At 33.7% G+C, this 19,432-nt stretch overlaps 1 protein-coding gene and 2 non-coding genes across 3 annotated transcripts; 2 read left to right on the top strand and 1 right to left on the bottom strand.

Annotated features, from left to right (window-relative positions):
• The first annotated feature begins 8,818 nt into the window (after positions 1-8,818).
• On the top strand, positions 8,819-8,891 carry TRNAR-UCU (transfer RNA arginine (anticodon UCU)). Its single transcript has one exon. It is a non-coding gene; the product is annotated as a tRNA-Arg (tRNA).
• Positions 8,892-13,908: 5,017 nt separating this feature from the next.
• On the top strand, positions 13,909-13,981 carry TRNAR-UCU (transfer RNA arginine (anticodon UCU)). Its single transcript has one exon. It is a non-coding gene; the product is annotated as a tRNA-Arg (tRNA).
• Positions 13,982-14,365: 384 nt separating this feature from the next.
• On the bottom strand, positions 14,366-16,751 carry LOC141251467 (uncharacterized). Its single transcript, XM_073670326.1, has 7 exons — positions 16,289-16,751; positions 16,021-16,206; positions 15,753-15,934; positions 15,417-15,562; positions 15,061-15,340; positions 14,676-14,990; positions 14,366-14,614 (listed from the first exon to the last, which is right to left on the bottom strand). The coding sequence occupies exons 1-7, from the start codon at positions 16,749-16,751 to the stop codon at positions 14,366-14,368; spliced, it is 1,821 nt and encodes a 606-aa protein (XP_073526427.1).
• Between the last annotated feature and the right edge of the window lie 2,681 nt (positions 16,752-19,432).

Genomic DNA, 19,432 nt, shown 5'->3' with positions numbered 1-19,432 from the left:
AGTGAGCTCAATTATCGTTGTTCTAATCTTAAGCATATAATATAATGGGTGAACATATTTATAGTTATAGTTGTTCTACTTAATGATTTTAAATGTTTTTCAAATAACTAAAATTAATTTAAATGTAATTCTAATTTATCTAAATCTTTATCTATCACTAAGATAAATATTAATAGTATGATATTATTTTAATTTGTGTAAACATCAGTTTAACTACATACAGTATAATTATATTAAGGAAATCCGGTAATTAAGATTCAAAATAAATTTCTAAAAGAAGAAAATAAGATATATTGAGTAATAAACATATCAACTATTTAAAAAAAATGTCACGATATGATAATAAAGTAATACCAATTTTTAAAAAATAGATGTTTGTGTATACAATAAATAGATGATTATAATATAATAATTAGACCTATTTAAAATTATATAAAATAAATTAGAATTAGACCTACATGAATATATTTATAGTGTTAATATTAGACCTATTTTACCATTGTATGAAATAAAACTAGAATTACACTCACGTGAAACATAAATTAAAACTCATCATAAGCTAAAATATTGACATATATAAGGCTCGTGCAAAGCACGGGTAACATAATTCTAGTCTTAATATATATATAAAGTTTAGGGGTGACGCAAATCACTAAATGTGAGTTTAAGAAACAATAAATACCTTCTTTATTTCTATTGAATTTTGCAAATGAATAAGGTTAAAGGAATAAGATAAGTGTGTACTAAAAAAATAATTATCCATTAAGTTTTACTATATAAAGATTAGGGGTGACGCAAATCACTAAATATGAGTTTAAAAACAATAAATACTTCCTATATTCTATTGGATTTTGAAAATGAATAAGGTTAAAGAAATAAGATAAGTGTGTACTACAACAATAATTATCCCTTAAGTTTTATGGAGTAATTAGGTCAAAGAATTCTAAAAAATCTTAATCTTAATTTTAATATATATAAAGATTAGGGGTACTTCAAATCACTAAATGTGGGGTTTAAGAAACAATAAATATCCCTTTATTCCTATTAAATTTTGCAAATATCTTTATCTTATCTTATCTTATCTTATCTTAATCTTAATACACATAAAGATTAGGGGGACATTGAAATCTTAAATGTAAATTTTCATTTTCATTACTCCTCCATTGAAGACCCATTTTCACTCATTTTTAATTTTCACCCTCTTCTAGAATTCCTATTACTCGGTCCAATTTGTTCGGCCCAATTTGGTTAGCCCAATCCCTCCTCCTTAGCCTATAAATAGAGACACTCTCCATTGTGCAAGAATATCTTCCTCTCTTCATCTCTCTTCCTCTCTTTTGAAAAGTATGCTCTGTAGTTGGCCACATACGGGATCCTCTACATCAGAAACTCGATTTTCTTCTTAGATCTAAATCGATTTGAGAAGTATGCCCTCAAACTCAACTTGGATTTTGTTTAAATTTCCCCAGTTGTCCTTATTTTCTTTAATCATCTTTTTTGAAATAAGTGTGAAAGAAAAATAAAATCTCTCACATAAAATGAAAATTGCATTTGCCTTCTACTCAATTAAGAAAGATAAATAGTCAAATTAAGTTTCGCATCCCTTTGAGTTCCAAGAGTCCACATAATTCCCTTCTTATCTTTTATTACTATTAAATAAAATCATTTCTTATTCTGAAACCGCATTGAACCTTTGCTCTTTCTATGTTCCGACCCTTCTTTGCACAAGTCAAAGCATCACCTCCATTGCTCTATAAATAAATAAATGAACACAGACATACAGTCCTATAAGAGAGCCCATCACTATGAATCTATACATCATATCATATCATAATCCTTATAAAGTTGAGTTTTTTAAGCATATTTCTCAACATACCCTTATTTTCATTATTGGTCATTTTTGGAATAAATGCGAAAGAAAAACGAAAAACTCTCAAACAAAATAGAAGTTGTACTAACCATCTACTTGATTATAGAAGATAAATAGTCAAATTAATTAAATTTAACTTCCTGTCTCTTTGAATTCCAATACTCCACGTAATTCATGTCATATCCTTTAGTACAATTAAATATTCTCATTCTCAAAACCGCCTTCAACCTTTTCTCTTTTTATGTTCCGACACTTCTTTGCAGAAGTCAAAGCATAACATCTATCACTCTATAAATAAAGATATGAATGCACGCATGCAGTCCCATAAGAGCGGCCATCACCATCAATCTCTCACATAAAATGAAAATTGCATTATCCTTCCTTTCAATTAAGAAAGATAAATAGTCAAATTAAGTAAATTAAGCTTCGTGTCCCTTTGAATTCCAAGAGTCCACATAATTCACCTATCCTTTATTACTATTAAATAAAAGTCCTTTCTTATTCTGAAACAGCATTGAACCTTTGCTCTTTCTATGTTCCGATCCTTCTTTGCACACGTCAAAGCATCACCTTCATTGCTCTATAAATAAATAAATGAACAAACACATACAGTCCTATAAGAGAGTCCATCGCCATGAATTTATACATCATATCATATCATAATCCTTATAAAGTTGAGTTTTTTAAGCATGTTTCTCAACATACCCTTATTTTCATTATTGATCATTTTTAAAATAAATGCGAAAGAAAAATGAAAAACTCTCAAATAAAATAGAAGTTGTATTAACCCTCTACTTGATTATGGAAGATAAATAGTCAAATTAATTAAATTTAACTTCACGTCTCTTTGAATTCCAAGACTCCACATAATTCATTTTATATCCTTTAGTAGAATTAAATATTCTCATTCTCAAAACCGCCTTAAACCTTTTCTCTTTTTATGTTCCGATCCTTCTTTGCAAAAGTCAAAGCATAACCTTTATCACTCTATAAATACATAAATGAATGCATGCATGCAGTCCCATAAGAGCGGCCATCACCATGAATCTATATATACGAATAAAAAAATTGAGTGATTTTATGATTGGAAAAAGATGATCAATATCAAAGCGAAGTCAAACTTAATGTCAGTTTATTCTTATAAATTTTTATTCTTTTGCATGTTTTCTTTCATCTTTTCTATCACCTTCAATTCTTAATATGTGTATATAGTTTGTTGTCATTTTACGTTATTAGTTATATAGTGGATGAAATGGAATTTAAAACTTTAAAAAATAGGCTCAAATAATAATAACGAAATGTTACATACCTAATAAAAAATAATGTAATGTAGAATAATCCATAGAATATTACACATGGTCACACAAGTTATGTAATAAAAAAAGCTTCAATTGCAAGTATGTGCTTGACCGACAATGCACATTGTATGTTAAAGCAATAAATTATTCTATTAATTTTCTAAGGAGAATGTCGCCTCAATTATATGTTTTCACCTATAAAAAGATCCAACAACCCAAATACAAGCCCGTGCGAAGCACACAACTCTTAATAAAAGTAATTTTCCTTACAAAAAAAAGAAAGGCATAATAGACCATGCGTAGCACGGGCATGCCATCACTAGTATATAAGAATAGTTAGGGAAACAACACAATACTAATAAATTACTACCTCAATAAATTTTGAGATGTTAAAGAGATCGGATGTTTTCCATATTTGATTTGAGTATATATCGAGCTCAAGTCGATCGGTCGAAAAACTTCTTTACATCATAATATATAAGATCGTTAATAATTGTTTTATACAACAATTATCCTTCGATATTATTATTGACCTAGTGCTAAGTGCTAGTGATTCTAAATATGGACTTTGACTTCTTTGAAAGAATAATCAAACTACTAGACTTTTAATCAACATCTGGATTATACCATTACAATGAACTTTTCAATAGGACATACATATACTCTTCAATCTTCTTAATTACATGCTTCATTCAGAGAGAGTGAGAAATGTGGTTATTGGGGATACAAAATGAAAATTTTCACATTTGATCACCAACCATATATTTTATAGGAGGTCTGAATAATATAATGTATCCGTCGAACAAACTTGGGAAAATCGAACCTCTTTCAACTTGATTTAGTAGAGTTCATAACCTTCTTATAAATCTTAATGTAGTAGACGCTAGCAGTTGTAGGGGATCAACGATTTATAGGTGTTGTTCCGATTTATTCGCATTTCACAACTTCATAGAAAATTATTTAATAGTTGATAGTAAATATACTATAGAAAATAATAAAACTAACGATCTTTGCCTTCTAGCTCAACTTGAATTTGACATGACCCAAACCTAAGCCCCATGATTCGATTCGAAGAAGTTTTCTTAGCCAATAGATTATTCTATCTAGATGAATTTGGCACGCCTAATACGTGTAAATTATCGAGTTTGTAACTTATAGAGAGAGATGTAGATGTTTTATAACCTTATTTGTAACATCGTTATTGTTTTTATTTAGGACTCTTATGTATATAAGTTATTTTTCCAAGTAATTCTCATCATATATTCATACATATTTAATATTGATGACTTGTCCTTTTTTGTTTTTTGAATTTTACTTCTTTTATTTCATGCATATTTACATTAATTGGGGCTTTATCATCCTTATATACTTGCTCTTTTCCATCCTTGTAAAATTGTACTTCCTATTTCGCAATTGAATTTATCGAGGTCGATATTTTTAAGAAATTTAAACGGTATATTTACCAAATTACTTTTAATAACTAATAAGATTCAAATTGAGGTAACAACGACTTTGACTATTTTAACATGTTGCGCAAACTCAAACTCGACATGACTTGGCTTTAACTCAGCATGATCCGGTCTTAATTAACTCTACTTATTTAACACTTATAAATGATAATAATTGAGTGTTTTCTTCATCTCTAACTTATAATGCTAGTTTAACCTACGTGTAATGCACACGATTTATCTAATATTTTAATATTTTAAAATATAGATATATAAAATTTTAAAATATAAATAAATAAATAATGTTTATTATATCATATTGAGTCTAATATAAGTAAATATCTTTCTCATAGATAATAAATAGTGATTGTTTTTATATAATACTTTTTGTGTAATTGTGATTCTATATATTATTTATTTTAGTCATTTTCTATTTTTCTTTATAAGATATATTTCTAATCAAATATAAAAGATAATGCTGGATTTTTAATAATGCTAAATTTTTCCTTCTATAAAATAGAAGATTTTATTTCTAGTTCAGAATTAAAAAAATGATATTTCTCGAAAATAATACATACAAAATTCTTTAAATTATATTTTTCTTTTATTAAGTCAGAGTAAATAAAGTTTATGTCATATGTTTACCAAATTGGATGGCATGTGTAGTGATGGCTTCCGTTCCGGAACCGTCGATCCCGGTTTCCTAATCCTTGGAACCGAGACCGGAGATGACAACACTTGGAACCTCGGAACCGACAGAATTGTCGGTTTACCCACCTGTTCTGATTGGTTCAGAAGGTCAGTTCGTCCGGTTCTGGTTCGAAACCGGAACCTTAAAAAAATAGCTTATTTAAATAAATATACTACTTTCCTTAAGAATTTCTTAAAACATAAAATTTTCATCATCTATATATAATATTATGTTTTAATCAATTATTTAAAAATATTATAACGGAAAATCGCATGGAACTGTTGGTTCAAACCGCCAGTTCCAAGTTCCATGATATTAGGAATCAGGACCGGAACCTTATATACTCAGAATTGCCAGTTCCGGTTCGGTTCTGCCGGTTCTGAAGTGTCATCCCTAGTCATGTGGATATAGTCCATAAATAGCAATGCTCCTAAAAGTTGATAAGTGTGAAAACTATTCAGAATGAAGGAGAAGATGGTATTTGTCCAAATTAATGAAAGATTGACATTCATATTGTTTTAGTATTATATATAGATAGATAATACTTTTTTAATTGTGATTATGTATTCTTTATTTTAGTTTTTTTCTATTTTTTTTATAGGATATATTTATAATCAAATATAAAAGATAATGCTAGATTTTCAATAATTCTAGATTTTTCTTGTATAAAATAGAAGATTTTATTTCTAGTTCAGAATAAAAAATGATATTTCTCAAAATAATACATAAAAGATTCTTTAAATTACATTTTTTTATTAAGTCAGATTATCTTAGTCGTATAATAATAAAGGTACGGTGTATAATTTTTGTCACATGTTTACCAAATTGGTTGTCATGTGAATATTGTCCAAAAATAGCAGTGCTCCTAAATTTAAAACGTGTAAAACTATTCAAAATGAATGAGAAGATAATACTTGTCCAAACTAATAAGAAAATAACACATAAACTATTTTTATATTATTTTAATACTATATTGATAGATTGGAACTTTTTGATATCTCTTTACTTAGAGAAAATTTATATCTTTAAAGACTCAATCGAGTCTACATTCATTCCCTCCCTTCTTTCACTCTTTCCTATTTGTCCATCATCACCCATTTATCACTTCAAATCATTGTTTAATTTCTCTCATATAATCGTAATCTTATAATTCGTTGTGGGAGGAGTTTGGCGATTTAGATGTCATGGTTCTTACATATTTTTGCCTCTTTCATAAGTTTAAATTTCATAAACAATACTTTAAGAATTAGACTAAAAGAACCGTTAGTTATAATAATAATGATAAAGTTAAGAAGGCTGAAGAAACACTACTACTCGAACTCTATAACAATTTTATATTGAACATTCTATGTTAACAAATTAAACATGGAACATTTTATAAATAAATAAAAAGTGAACTCTATGATAATTTTATACCGAACATCACTTATATTAATTTTCATCACTTTTTTTCTTTTTTTCTCTAGTAAGCTCACAAATCAACATTCTATGTTTAGTATTTAAATAATGAACTTCGGCTATAAACAATTGTAACCAAAATTTTAATTCCAGAAAGACTTAATTGTCATCCCAAAAGAACAAATAAAAACTTAACGTCAACTCTCTCATGGCCTAGCAATGAGTACTACACTCTCTTATCCTTATTTGAGGATTCGATCCTTAGAAATGATCTCCCTCACTCTAAACAATATGTAGATGTCTACCATATTGAAAAACAAAAACTTATGACATGCTCCATAGCTTGTAAAGTAATGGATTTCAAAGCTTCGTTATCCGTGTAAAAAAAGTAAAAAACTTAATATAAGTAATGTTATTATAAAAAAGTTATCATACAAATTCTTAATCTATCATGTTATGTCCATTGTACGTACCGAGAATGAGCAAGGAATCAGGAAGAGCACCAAGAACAGGAATGAGTAAGCCACCAACAATACCAGGCCCAACGATCTCAAGTAGTAGCTCACACCCATTGTAAAGGTAAGTAGCTGCAGTGTACATGAAGTATCCATACACCGCTATCAAGAACATGTTCCCCTTCCATGTGTTTGAGCACGGTATGAACCCATACGGACTCGAACACCCCATTGATGATGTGTCGTCTGTCCTCGTTAGCTCGAAATGGTCGTCTTCATCGTATGTCCATGATGTTATCGATATTGATGTGGATAAAATGGATAGGATGAGGAAGACGAAGAATAGAGTGGCTCTCATGGCTAAGTTCGTACGTATTTTGATCTGAGTATTGTTTTTGAATTGTGTGATTATTATGTCCTAGGTACTAGTACTAGTACTAGCTGTTGATGTTGTCCGGTCACGTGTTGATAGTGGAGCAGATGAAAATATTTAAGTGTTTATGAACCACACGTTTGATGTATGCATGGACCGCACGGTACATTCACTGAAACATTATCTTTATCGATCTTACCTTTCCGGGACAAGTAATTGAACGGTAATACCCTCTCTTCCCTTTTTGATTTTTTCATGTAATTAAAAAAAGATTAAGAAAAAAAAAGTAATAATTATAGAGGAAACAGTTAGCGAGAAAAAGTAATAATCATTCTCTGAAATGACAACTAGTCCAGACGGTGGAGCCTTATGGGGAAGGGCACAACTAAATAAGAGATATCGAATGAAGATAAAGTAATATTGAGAGAAGAGAATTTATATTCGATAGAGTGAAAGTGTATTAAAAATTGATAAAGTGGTTGTAAATTAGTTTCTAAAAATAGAAAATGGGAAGATTAAATTGGGACACCGGAAAAGGAAAGTGAGAAGATAAAAGGGGGACGAAGGGAGTATAAGGGTTTTATTTAAATTCATTGAAACGTTATTTATTGCCCTTCCCCGGACAAGTAGCTAAACGGTAATATAAAGGTTTCGTTTTATGTTGATATGTCGTGTTTAACTCCTCCATCTAAGCGAAGAGATAGTCGGGGTGCGCACATGGATCTTCTAAACTCATTATCTTTATCACCCTCATTTTATTATTATATTTTCAAATTAAGCCTGAAACGCAAAAATTACACAACCAGACCTCATTATTCCAACAATAAATACGGGAAGCTAAATCATAACCATAGAATATGGATTTCATATATAATTTACTAGAATGTAAATGAAAGGAATCTAGACCATTTTTATATCATCGTTTATTATAAAAAATGGTCATGATTCGTGATTTATGGCTCACTATAAGATAGTCTTGTAATGGAATTAATAGTTTCTATATTAATGTCCATTAATTTGTTTTTACTTGTAAAATTTTATAACTCGCCTACATATAAGTTTTTACTAATGAATCTTAACTTGAAAACAATCTCGACGTATTTTATTTTTTTATAGGTTTATTAAATGAACGTACTAGCATGTAACCATTATTGAGAGCCTCCCAAGCCTAATCAGTTCTGTTGGACAAAACTGGGTGACCCACTGATAACTGACCCGTGTATTAAATTCGAACAAAATAAAGGACATAGTATAAGACTGTAAGTGAACAACATCTGACCAACAAGCGCCCATGGCCTAATGGATAAGGCGCTTGACTTCTAATCAAGCGATTGTGGGTTCGAGTCCCACTGGGCGTGCTTCTACTTTTTACTTCGGAATATATTATTTTTAAAGAATTTTATAACAACAATGCATTAAACTTAAAAAAGAGAAATTAATGAAATTCAATTACATCAAAATAATTAGTAACAAAAATTGTCCTTAATCATATTAATGTTATTGTTCTAGATATTTTAACGTTAAATCAAATGTTCAATTCATAATTTAGTAAATGAAAAGATTAAACGTTTTATTTTTGTAAATTAATACGGTCAAAAGGAGGTTAAACGACATGACGGAGCTAAGTGTGCCCGACTGAGTCTTGATCGTGTCCAAGCTGTAACTAGAATGTTGATCGTTAGGGATGGGCACGGTTGATTAACCGAGCACTCCAACCTCGTCAATTAATCGGTATTGATTAACTACTATATTCGGTTAACTTACAACGGTTAACCATAATATGTTCGGTTAACCAGAATTTAGAAACAAGGATTTTAGATATAAAAATTAATATATTAATTTAAAATATTTCGATTAATTGGTTTATATTCGGTTAATCGGTATCGGTTAATCCCGTATTTAGTTAACTGTTATTGATTAACTGAATAAACTGGTTAAACATTATTGACTATTCAATATCCAGTTAACCAAACTACCCTTTCGGTTATACGGTTGCGGGTTTTTTTTCCACCCTATTAACCTTTGTCTTCCCATACCCGAGTATATCTAAGTGCGTTCACATATTCAAAAAGTTTTAGACATGAACTAAAACTTCCTTACAGATGTGTTCGTGCTTCTGAAATTTCTTAACGTGGAGTTGCTTAATATGGAGTAAAGGTGCCAACTCATGGTGCTAATGCTCCTTTGTTTGTTAAGGGATAAGTGACACACAACATAAGCCAACAAATAAAGCCAATTGTGAATAACAATAAAGATAAAGAGCTCCTCCTACCACCTATCTTGGTATAGGACATGAAACAATACAATTTTGACCAATATCAAAGTAAAAGGCTCAAAATCAAAGATAATCTATGATTATCCAAAAAATAGTCAAGAACATAAACCAGTAACAAAGACAACGAGTAGAGCGAAAACGCCATAATTGAAGTCCACAGAGGAAACGGTGTTTGAAGGTTGTCCAAAAGGCCCATTACGACACAAACGTTGAGTATAACTGGAACTTCAGACGAGAAGTTCCATGTTAACCCCCTCGCATAAACAAGGGCGAGAAACACCACGAGACAAAGAACATTGTTCATTGTCATAGCTCCATAAACTAACAACAAGATCATCAAAACAGGAAGAGAAAAAAACAGATTTGTAAACTATATAAGTAAGGGTTTATTTGTTGTTTATTGATAAAGACATTATAAATAACTTTTGTACTTTTTGAGGAAAAATATTTCTCGACACGGTAATTGATGTGACATATTAAAAAAAAGTAAAAAATAAATATTTATCTTGAAAAAAATCTTTTTCAAGATTTTACCAAACAAACCCTTAATAGAAAGTATGGTTTAATAAGAAAATGTATCTCGGAGAATGTTAAAGGCACGGTTTTCTTCTTCTTCCTACTAGTGAAAATAATGGCGGACACTTCTTCTGTGGAATTAGTTGCCAAAGTAGGAAGATGAAGGAGATGAAGAAAGAAGGATTGCTAGTTGTAGTGAAGAAGTTATTAACAGAGTCCACCAATGGATCAACAAAAATAGTTGCAATTAAAGTTCTTAATAACAACATTAGGATTGCTTTGATAATGGTTTTCTTTGGACTCTCTATTTCATTGTTGCCTTCTTCGCGATTATTTTCACCCTCGCCCCCTAACAACGCGTTTTGTCTAGTTGATTCTTGCAATAAATATCAGATATTGGAGATTTTTTAAATAAAATATTATCCCAAAATTGTAAAAAGGTATATTAATATATCTAATCTTTAACTATTTGTTATAGTAAATCTTAAACTAGTACAAAATTTTATTTTATTTTAAATAACAGGGGAATTTTCTTTAAAAAAAGTTCTTAAAACCTTCGTTTAAATACATTTTTTTAAAAACATTGGGGGCTCTGAGAGAAGGAATTAGTTATGTTTATATGTTTTCACACCTGATGAACATCAGTTAGAAACTTCATAGTGTCTAGGTTCAGTCCACCAAACGAAAGCCTTTCATCTTTTATATCATCAAGCCATTTCATAATTCCAGCCTTGAACTCGTCAAGACTAATTTTAGAATCTACATCCTCTATGTCGAAATCTTTCGTTACTTTCTCAACAAGTTATCTTCATTAGTGTTCATATCGATCCAATTATAAAAGCCCTTAACTCTGCTTTTACTAGGTAATTGTCTTTGTCCACGTCGACTGCATTGAGTAGCGTTGAAGTAATGATGTTAATAGTATCAGAAGAAGAAAAATATATAGGTAATTGTCCTTCAAGCTATATGACAAGTGGATGCGTGTTCACACTTGGTGGTGCAGTTGTGTCATGAAAATCTATTTATTGGCCAGATCAACGATTGAGTATGAGTTTATAGATAGATAAAGCAGAAAAAGAATCTAAATATCTTCGGAACACCCTGGAAGATATTTCTATGTGGAACAAATCAGTGCCAACAATACTTGTACAATGTGAAAGTCAATTACCTATGGCTCGGGCATTGAACCAAATGTATAATGGCAAGTCTTGTCACATTCGACGACGACATAAAACCATTAGACAACTACTCTCAAATGGTATAATCACGATCGATTATATCAAGTCGGTTGACAACCTAGCGGATCCATGTACTAAAGGTCTATCAAGAGAGAAAGTTGTGAAATCATCTAGAGGATTGAGTTTAAAGCCTATTGAAAAGTGGATGCTTGATAGATACCCTACCTACATGATTGGAGATCCCATGAAGTAGGTTCAAGGGAAAAACTAAATCAAGTTGTTCGACTTTTAATGATTTCATAACCTAGTAAAGATAGGGTATGACAAGATACCATTGATGGTCAATCACATTGTGAGTGTGAAAGGGGTCACTTCTAGGAGAATAAAGAAATGCTATATTCTCCAAGTTCACTCATGATAAACTAGGCAAGTTCACGACCAAAATGAACACAATAGAATACTTAGTTCTGTGAGAGGATGAAACTGTGTGACAGTTGTTGTCTAGGCTTACATCAAAGCACGGGTGGTTCGAAAACATCGAGTCTACTACTTGGTCGAGTAAGTCTAATAGCTGCTCACAATGGGTGGTTCAAGGCTGAAACATGCTACCAAGCCCAGATGTCGTGATTCTTCGTTATACTCTCAAAAGTTTTTCTGTCGAGTTCTCATATGTTATAGAGTCATTTCTATTGATGTGGGGGATTGTTGGAACCCATATTTTTGCTCAACTTCCGACCACTTTTTCGACGGGCTTCGGTCATCGGAATTGCCGAATGAAGGATGTGTTGACTTCATCTCAACTAGCACTTGAACATAGAGTAATGAAAAAGCTATCATAACGTAGGTACTTGAAAGACATGAATTGCATAAAATGTGGGGGTTATAAAATCATCCTACATCGGATTTGAGGAGAAGAAATGTCCCCTATATATAATCCAACTCAACCATCTATGATTAAATGAGTTGAGTATGAAGAGGACACTTCACCACACACACGCGCGGTCTGGTCCGGTCCGGACCACGCGCGTGTGGTGAACACGATCACCCACCTTCTCGATTTTCTTGTGCATTTGAACAGACTGATCATCTGTATAAATCAACAACGTCATGCACAATTCTCCAACACTTATATAGATCGAAAACGCTCTGAACACAACATTCGTCCCTTTCGAAAAATCGATTGAGAGTATTCACATAACATATTCGCCAGATTTCGTTCTTGAGTGTGCGAGTCGGAATTTCGTGCAGTTGTAGCATGTGAATTCAATTCGCCTGTAACCGTCTCACTAACGGGGTATATTCTGAAATAACGATAGAGATTCTTCTCGCCTCTGCAATCTTAATTTGTTCATCATCTGATTTGGTACATTTCTTGTCAATCTCTGTTCTTTTATTCGATTCTTACTTATAGATTCTATGTGCATGATTTACAGTTCTAACATTATTTACATTCATTGAAACATTATCTTTATTGCCCTTCCCCGGTCAAGTAGCTGAACGGTAATATAAGGGTTTCATTTGGTGTTGATATGTCGGGATTTCCATCACATCTGAGTTCGAACCCCCACTATGCGCTCGCATTTAACGCCTCCACCTAAGCGAAGAGATAGTCGATGGGGGTGGGCACATGGATCTTGTAAACCCATTATCTTTATCACCCTCACTTTACTACTATATTTTCAAATTAAACCTCATATACGAGAAATACGCAACCAAACCTCACTATTCAAACAGTAAATATGGAGTGTTAAATCATAACCATAGAGTATGAATTTCGTATATAATTTTCCAGAATGTAAATGAAAGGAATCTAGTCCATTTTCATATCATCACTTATTATAAAAAAATGGTCATGATTTGTGGCTCACTACAAGATAGTCTTGTGATGGAGTTTATGGTTTCCACATTAACGTTAGACTGGGATTTCGATAATTATTCCGACCATTAATTTCTTTTTACTTGTAAAATTTTAGAATTCACCTACATATAAATTTTTACTAATAGATCTTTTTTTTTGTACAGGCAAACCGAAGACTTATACACCTGACAAGCCTAAATCATCCGAAAAGATGATTGAGAAAAAATCCCGCACCGAAGGGGATTCATACTGAAGTGACAAGAACTCATTTCTCCTGAGATCGAAACCGCCCACTTCCCTTGAAAATAATCTCGACGTATTTTATTTTCTTTTCATATTTTTATAGGTTTATTAAATCAACATACTAGCATGTAACCATGATTGAGAGCCTTCCAATTTCCAAAACTTGTCAGTTCTGCTGGACAAAACTAGGTGACCCCACTGACCCGTGACATTGAAGGCGAACCAAACATAACTGTTTAATGTTGAACAAATAAAAAAACAAAAGGTCGTAGCGATTAAAAACGTAAGTGACATCTGACCAACAAGCGCCCATGGCCTAATGGATAAGGCGCTTGACTTCTAATCAAGCGATTGTGGGTTCGAGTCCCACTGGGCGTGCTTCTACTTTTTTTACTTCGGAATAATGTAATTCTAATAAGGTTATTATTTGTAGATATTTTTAGCGTTAAAACATATGTTCAAGTTAAAATTTTGAGTATTAAATTTATCCATAATTTAGTAAATTAAAATAAGGCTAAACGAGGCGACACGAAGGAGCTAATGTATTTGTATCTGATTGAGTCTTGATCGTGTCCAAGGTATGCTTGGATTGTTGACCGTTAGGGGTGGGCACCTTTGTTTGTTTGGTAAGGGATAAGTGACACAACATAAGGCAACAAACAAAGCCAATTGTGAATAATAATGAAGATAATCTTGGTATAGAACATGAAACAATACAATATTGACCAACATCAAAGCAAAAGGCTGAAAATCAAAGATAATCTATGACCATCCAAAAACATAGTCAAGAACATAAACCAGTAACAAAGACAACGGGTAGAGCGCAAACGCCACAATTGAAGTCCACAGAGGAAACGCTGTTCGAAGGCTGCCCAAGAGCCCCATTACCACACACACTATGAGTATAACTACAACTTCAGACGAGAAGTTCCATGTTAATCCCCTCACATACACAAGAGCCAGAAACACCGACAGGCAAAGAACATTGTTCATTGTCACAGCTCCATATAACTGACAAAAAAAATCAGACTATATAACTTAATAGAAAGTACGGTTTAATTAGAAGAGTTACCTCGGAGAATGTTAAAGACGCGGTTTTCTTCTTCTTCCTACTAGCGAAAATAACGGCGGACACTGCTTCACTGGAGTTAGTGGCCAGAGGTAGGAAGATGAAGGAGATGAAGAAAGAAGGAATGCCAGTTGCACTAGAGAAGTTATTCACAGAGTCCACCAAAGGATCAGCAAAAATAGCTGCTATTACAGTTCCTAATAACAACATTAAGATTGCTTTGATAATGGTTTTCTTTGGATTCTCCATTTCATTATCACCTTCTTCGCGGTTATTTTCACCCTCCCCCCCTAACAACGCGTGCTGTCTAGTTGATTCCTGCAATAAATGTTAGTACATATTAGAGGCTCTAAGAGAAGGAATGAGTTATGTATATATGTTTTCAAACCTGATGAACATCAGTCAGAAACTTCATGGTGTCTGGGTTCACTGCGCCGGACGAAGGTCTTTCGTCTCTTATATCATCAAGCCATTTCCTAATTCCAGCCTTGAACTCATCAAGACTAATTTTGGAATCTGCATCCTCTATGTCGAAATCTTTCATTACTTTCTCAACAAGATCATCTTCATCTGTGTTCATATCGTCTAACTGTGATCCGATTATAAAAGCCCTCAACTCTGCTTTTACTAGGTAATTGTCTTTGTCCACGTCGATTGCATTGAATAGCCTGGAAGTAAAGATGTTAATAGTATCAGAACATATAGGTAACTGTCCTTCAAGCTATACCCCATATATATACTGACCTCTCTACAACATGATGATTAAGATTTCCATCTTCATGAGTCAACCTTCCTAGAGCACGCATTCGCAATCGTCCAAGGAAACCTGAAATAAGTCTTTTGTGTTTCACGTATTCTATACGCCTTTCTTGAATCCATGGCTGGACAATCTGGTTCAAGAAGTTGTCCAAAAAACCAAAAGGAAAATGATATCATTATACATAGAGTCAGCACTTGATATGATCTCAAGTTCTCTCATTATAGCTTATTATCTTCATATTCTCAAGCAACATTTTGTATGGTATTTAAGCTCATCAACATGTAATCAGACATAAATCTATTGGAAAGAAAGGTCAGCACCTGGTAAAAACAATAACTAAGAAGAAGAGCCAAAGCGAGAACAAGGGCAACAAGGATGGATAAGCGCCTCCCTGAAGTGGAGAGAAATGACTGAGGTATTTGTACAACAAGGAAAGGGATCACAGACACAACCATGATCATTGCAGCATAACTGGTCCAAATATCACTTGAAACTCCAGAACCTTCAAAACCAATCAACAATTTCTTACACAAAACTGAATCAGAGCTCTAAATCCAGAGAAGATAAATCAGCACACAGAAGACATACCAGTTAAGCTAAAGCCCTTGGTATCAGTTCCATCAATGGCAGTTGAGCCTTGAAGATCACATTTCCCTACAATGACACACGAACCCCAGATTACAGTGAGAAGCATGACAGTGGAGCCAGCTAGCAGTCCCATTCCAACTGACACTTGAGTCTGAGCCGTCTCTGAGCTTCCAGACAATCCAGATACTGCAGTACAAACGAGATCAAAATCAGCAAATAAAAATCAGATTATTAAGTGAATAAACTAAAATCAGACAGAAAAACGGACCGAGGATGAGCAATGCATCAGGGAGAGCTCCGAGAATAGGAAGAAAAAGACCGCCAACAATCCCCGGTCCCAAAATCTCCAACAGAAGCTCACTGCCATTTGACAAATAAGTGGCAGCGGTGTACATCAAGAAGCCATAGACGAGAATGAGGAACGAATTTCCGAGCCAGGTGGAAGTGCAGGGCATGAAACCGTAGGTTTGTTCACAGGTGTCGGATGAAGAAGTGGAGGGGAGTGAGTTGAGTTGTAGGTAAGCATTTTGAGTGTGGCTGTGGAGGCCGTCGGAGACGAGAACCGGCGACGTTCTGGCGGTGGTGGAGGAGAGGAAGGTGAGGAGGAGTAAGATGGAAAGAGATGAAGGGAAGCGGAAGCTGGTGATCTCCATTTGAGGCGGTGAGGCTTTTCTGCTTCGGGTTTGTTTCTGCAATTTATTGTCCTTTTGGATTCGCGCAAATAAATGCATGCTCCGTACAGTTCTCATTTTATTTTTTACGCAGATTTGTTGTCCTTTTTGTAAGATTTGATTGATGACTGCAGACAGCTCCGTATTCCCTTCAAAAGTGAAAGAGTAGGGAACCTAGTCGGTTAACTGGCATTTCGGTTAACCGAATGTTATTTATTTTATTTTTTTGAAAAAGGAAAAGATTAGGGGAGCTACAAAGATCTTGACGATAGCCGCCCTAGAGCATCATCACGGATGAGAGCCAACAACTCTGAATCTTCCCTCCAGTCCCTCACACCATTCAGCAAACCCAACTTGGCAATTCGATCAGCCACCTGATTGATTTTCCGAAAAACATGCGAGAACTTAAAAGCCGGACAAGTCATCAGATTAACACAAATGTCGTTAACAATTTGGTTAATTTCCCAGGGACACTGCCAAATGCCATTCAACACATTCATCAGGCACAATGCACAAGTTGTCACCTTCAATTTCCACGATAGAAAGATTCGTTTCTTTGATACATTTTGTGGCAAGCCTAAGGGCGCAAGCCTCAGCTTGGATGGCCGAGAGGTTATTCCCACACTCATTTCCCATCGCAATTATTTTCCCGCATGAATCCCTAATAACAAACCCCATTCCTACCTTTCCATTCATACTTACCGCACCGTCAAAATTAACCTTAACCCTATTCCAATGGATCTTTTGTCTTTTTCTTCTAGTATCAGGCCTTCCCTTCCGCTGAAGACCATCTACCAATTCACACCGATCTTTGTTGAGATTTTTCGTCTTTTTCCAGTTTTGTCTAAGTTTTGAAATAAATTCCTTTAAATTCCTGATTTTCTTTTCCTGACATGTTTCAAAAAGACATTGGTTCCTAAACATCCAAATTACCCACCAGACCATTGCCAGTGTATCGCTTGTTCCTTTGATAAGAGACCGAATAAATTCTTAAGGATCATCTTTAAAGATGAATTGTCTGTTTGTAGATTCCTAATGATCTGGAGGATTGAATGATCCTGGGTTGCGATTTGGTTGATAGTAAAAGGACATTTAAAGAACAGATGGACGGTATCTTCCGAAAAACTCTGACAACTGACACAGTTAAGCGGCACAGCAATATGCTTTTTAGCCAGGTTCCTTTTAGTAGGAAGCCCGTCATGTGCCATCTTCCATAAGAAGTTCTTAACTTTAGGGTATGTGTCAATTTTCCATATCCATGAGAAAAAATCAGTTTGTTGCCTACCTGACTTAGTTAGCAGATCATAAGCTGACTTGGTATTAAAGTTACCATTTTTATTTGGGAACCACATAATCTTATCCGGAATATTATTATTTGGGAGAGGAAAATTAGAGATAGCAACAACACCCTCATGGTTAAAAAATTCATTCAATTTGTCCATGTCCCACTTTTGGTCTTTAATTAAAGTATTAACTTTCTCATCGATTTCCACATCCACATTATCCCTCCTAAATTCTCCAATGTTCTTCCCAATAAGCCACGGGTCTTTCCACAAACGTGTAGATTCCCCATTACCCAAACACCAAACCAAGCCTTTAGAGAAATCCGGAATAAGCTTACTGAGTTGTGACCATTGCCACGATTTATTCTTCCCTTTCCCTATATACTCCTGAATATTGCCACCATTCAGGTACTTTTGTTTAATAATATTGACCCAAATATTGCTTGGCTCCGCCAAGATTTTCCATAGGAGCTTCATTTGGAGTGCCTTGTTCATAACACCCGTTTTCCTAATCCCAATTCCCCCATTTGTTTTTGATTTACATACTTTGTCCCATCCAATTAGAGGGGAGTATTTTCCATCTTTATTCCAGAAGAAATTTCTATTAATTTTATCGAGTTCATCGTGAGTAGAAGATAGTAGCATAAAACTTTGCATAATGTAATTTGGTTTAGCCGCTAGATTAGCTCTAATCAGTGTCGCCCTTCCTTCCTGAGACAGGGAAGAGGCTTTCCATTTTGTTAGCTGGTTTTTTGACGAGAGAATAATGTCCTTAAAAGTATCTTTGTTTACTCGTCCATTGATGATTGGACATCCCAGATATTTTTCCAATGCGGTCGTAACTGGGATATTTAGGACTGATTGGATAGCTGATCTAGCCTGGTTATTTGTTTTCGTTGTAGTTTGTAGAGCGGATTTATGAAAATTAACACATTGACCAGAGATTTCACAAAAATCATCAATAATAACTTTTAAAGTTCTTGCAGCGGCAAGTTTAGCTTTTGCAAAGATTATGATATCATCCGCAAAGGAAAGAAAAGGAATATTAATCATATCCCTAATGATGGGGAATCCTATGTTTTTATTCTCATTACTTACAAACTGAATTTTCCTTGCAAAAACCTCTGCACATAGAATAAATAAGAATGGGGAGAGAGGGTCACCTTGTCTGAGACCCCTCACAGGATAAAATAGATCTGTTGGTCCATTATTAACAAGAACAGAGAAGGATACCGTAGTAACACATTCTCTAATCCAATTAATCACTTTGTCATGAAAACCAAATTTGTTGAGGACCGCAAAGAGGAAATCCTATTCGATCTTGTCATAAGCTTTTTCCATATCCAGTTTTAGGGCCATCCAACCCTCTTTTCCTTTCCTAGACCTAAATGAGTGGAAAATCTCATGAGCAATTAGGACATTATCTTGGATTGCTCGGTCAGCAACGAAAGCACCTTG

The sequence above is a fragment of the Phyllobates terribilis genome, unplaced genomic scaffold, assembly GCF_046119375.1.
Source record: "Phyllobates terribilis strain yellow unplaced genomic scaffold, ASM4611937v1 Scaffold_7097__1_contigs__length_39982, whole genome shotgun sequence".
NCBI lineage: Eukaryota > Metazoa > Chordata > Amphibia > Anura > Dendrobatidae > Phyllobates > Phyllobates terribilis.
Note: the sequence above shows the minus strand (reverse complement) of the source record. Positions and strands in the feature narration are given on the sequence as shown.

Bases quoted from the DNA above. Each gene is read 5' to 3' on its own strand.
- LOC141251467 (XM_073670326.1), bottom strand. From the start codon at position 16,751: ATGCATTTATTTGCGCGAATCCAAAAGGACAATAAATTGCAGAAACAA. The intron at 15,935-16,020 runs GTATGTCTTCTG...TTGGTTTTGAAG, and splicing joins CAAGGGCTTTAGCTTAACTG to GTTCTGGAGTTTCAAGTGAT. The intron at 15,563-15,752 runs GTGCTGACCTTT...TTCTTGAACCAG, and splicing joins TTAGTTATTGTTTTTACCAG to ATTGTCCAGCCATGGATTCA.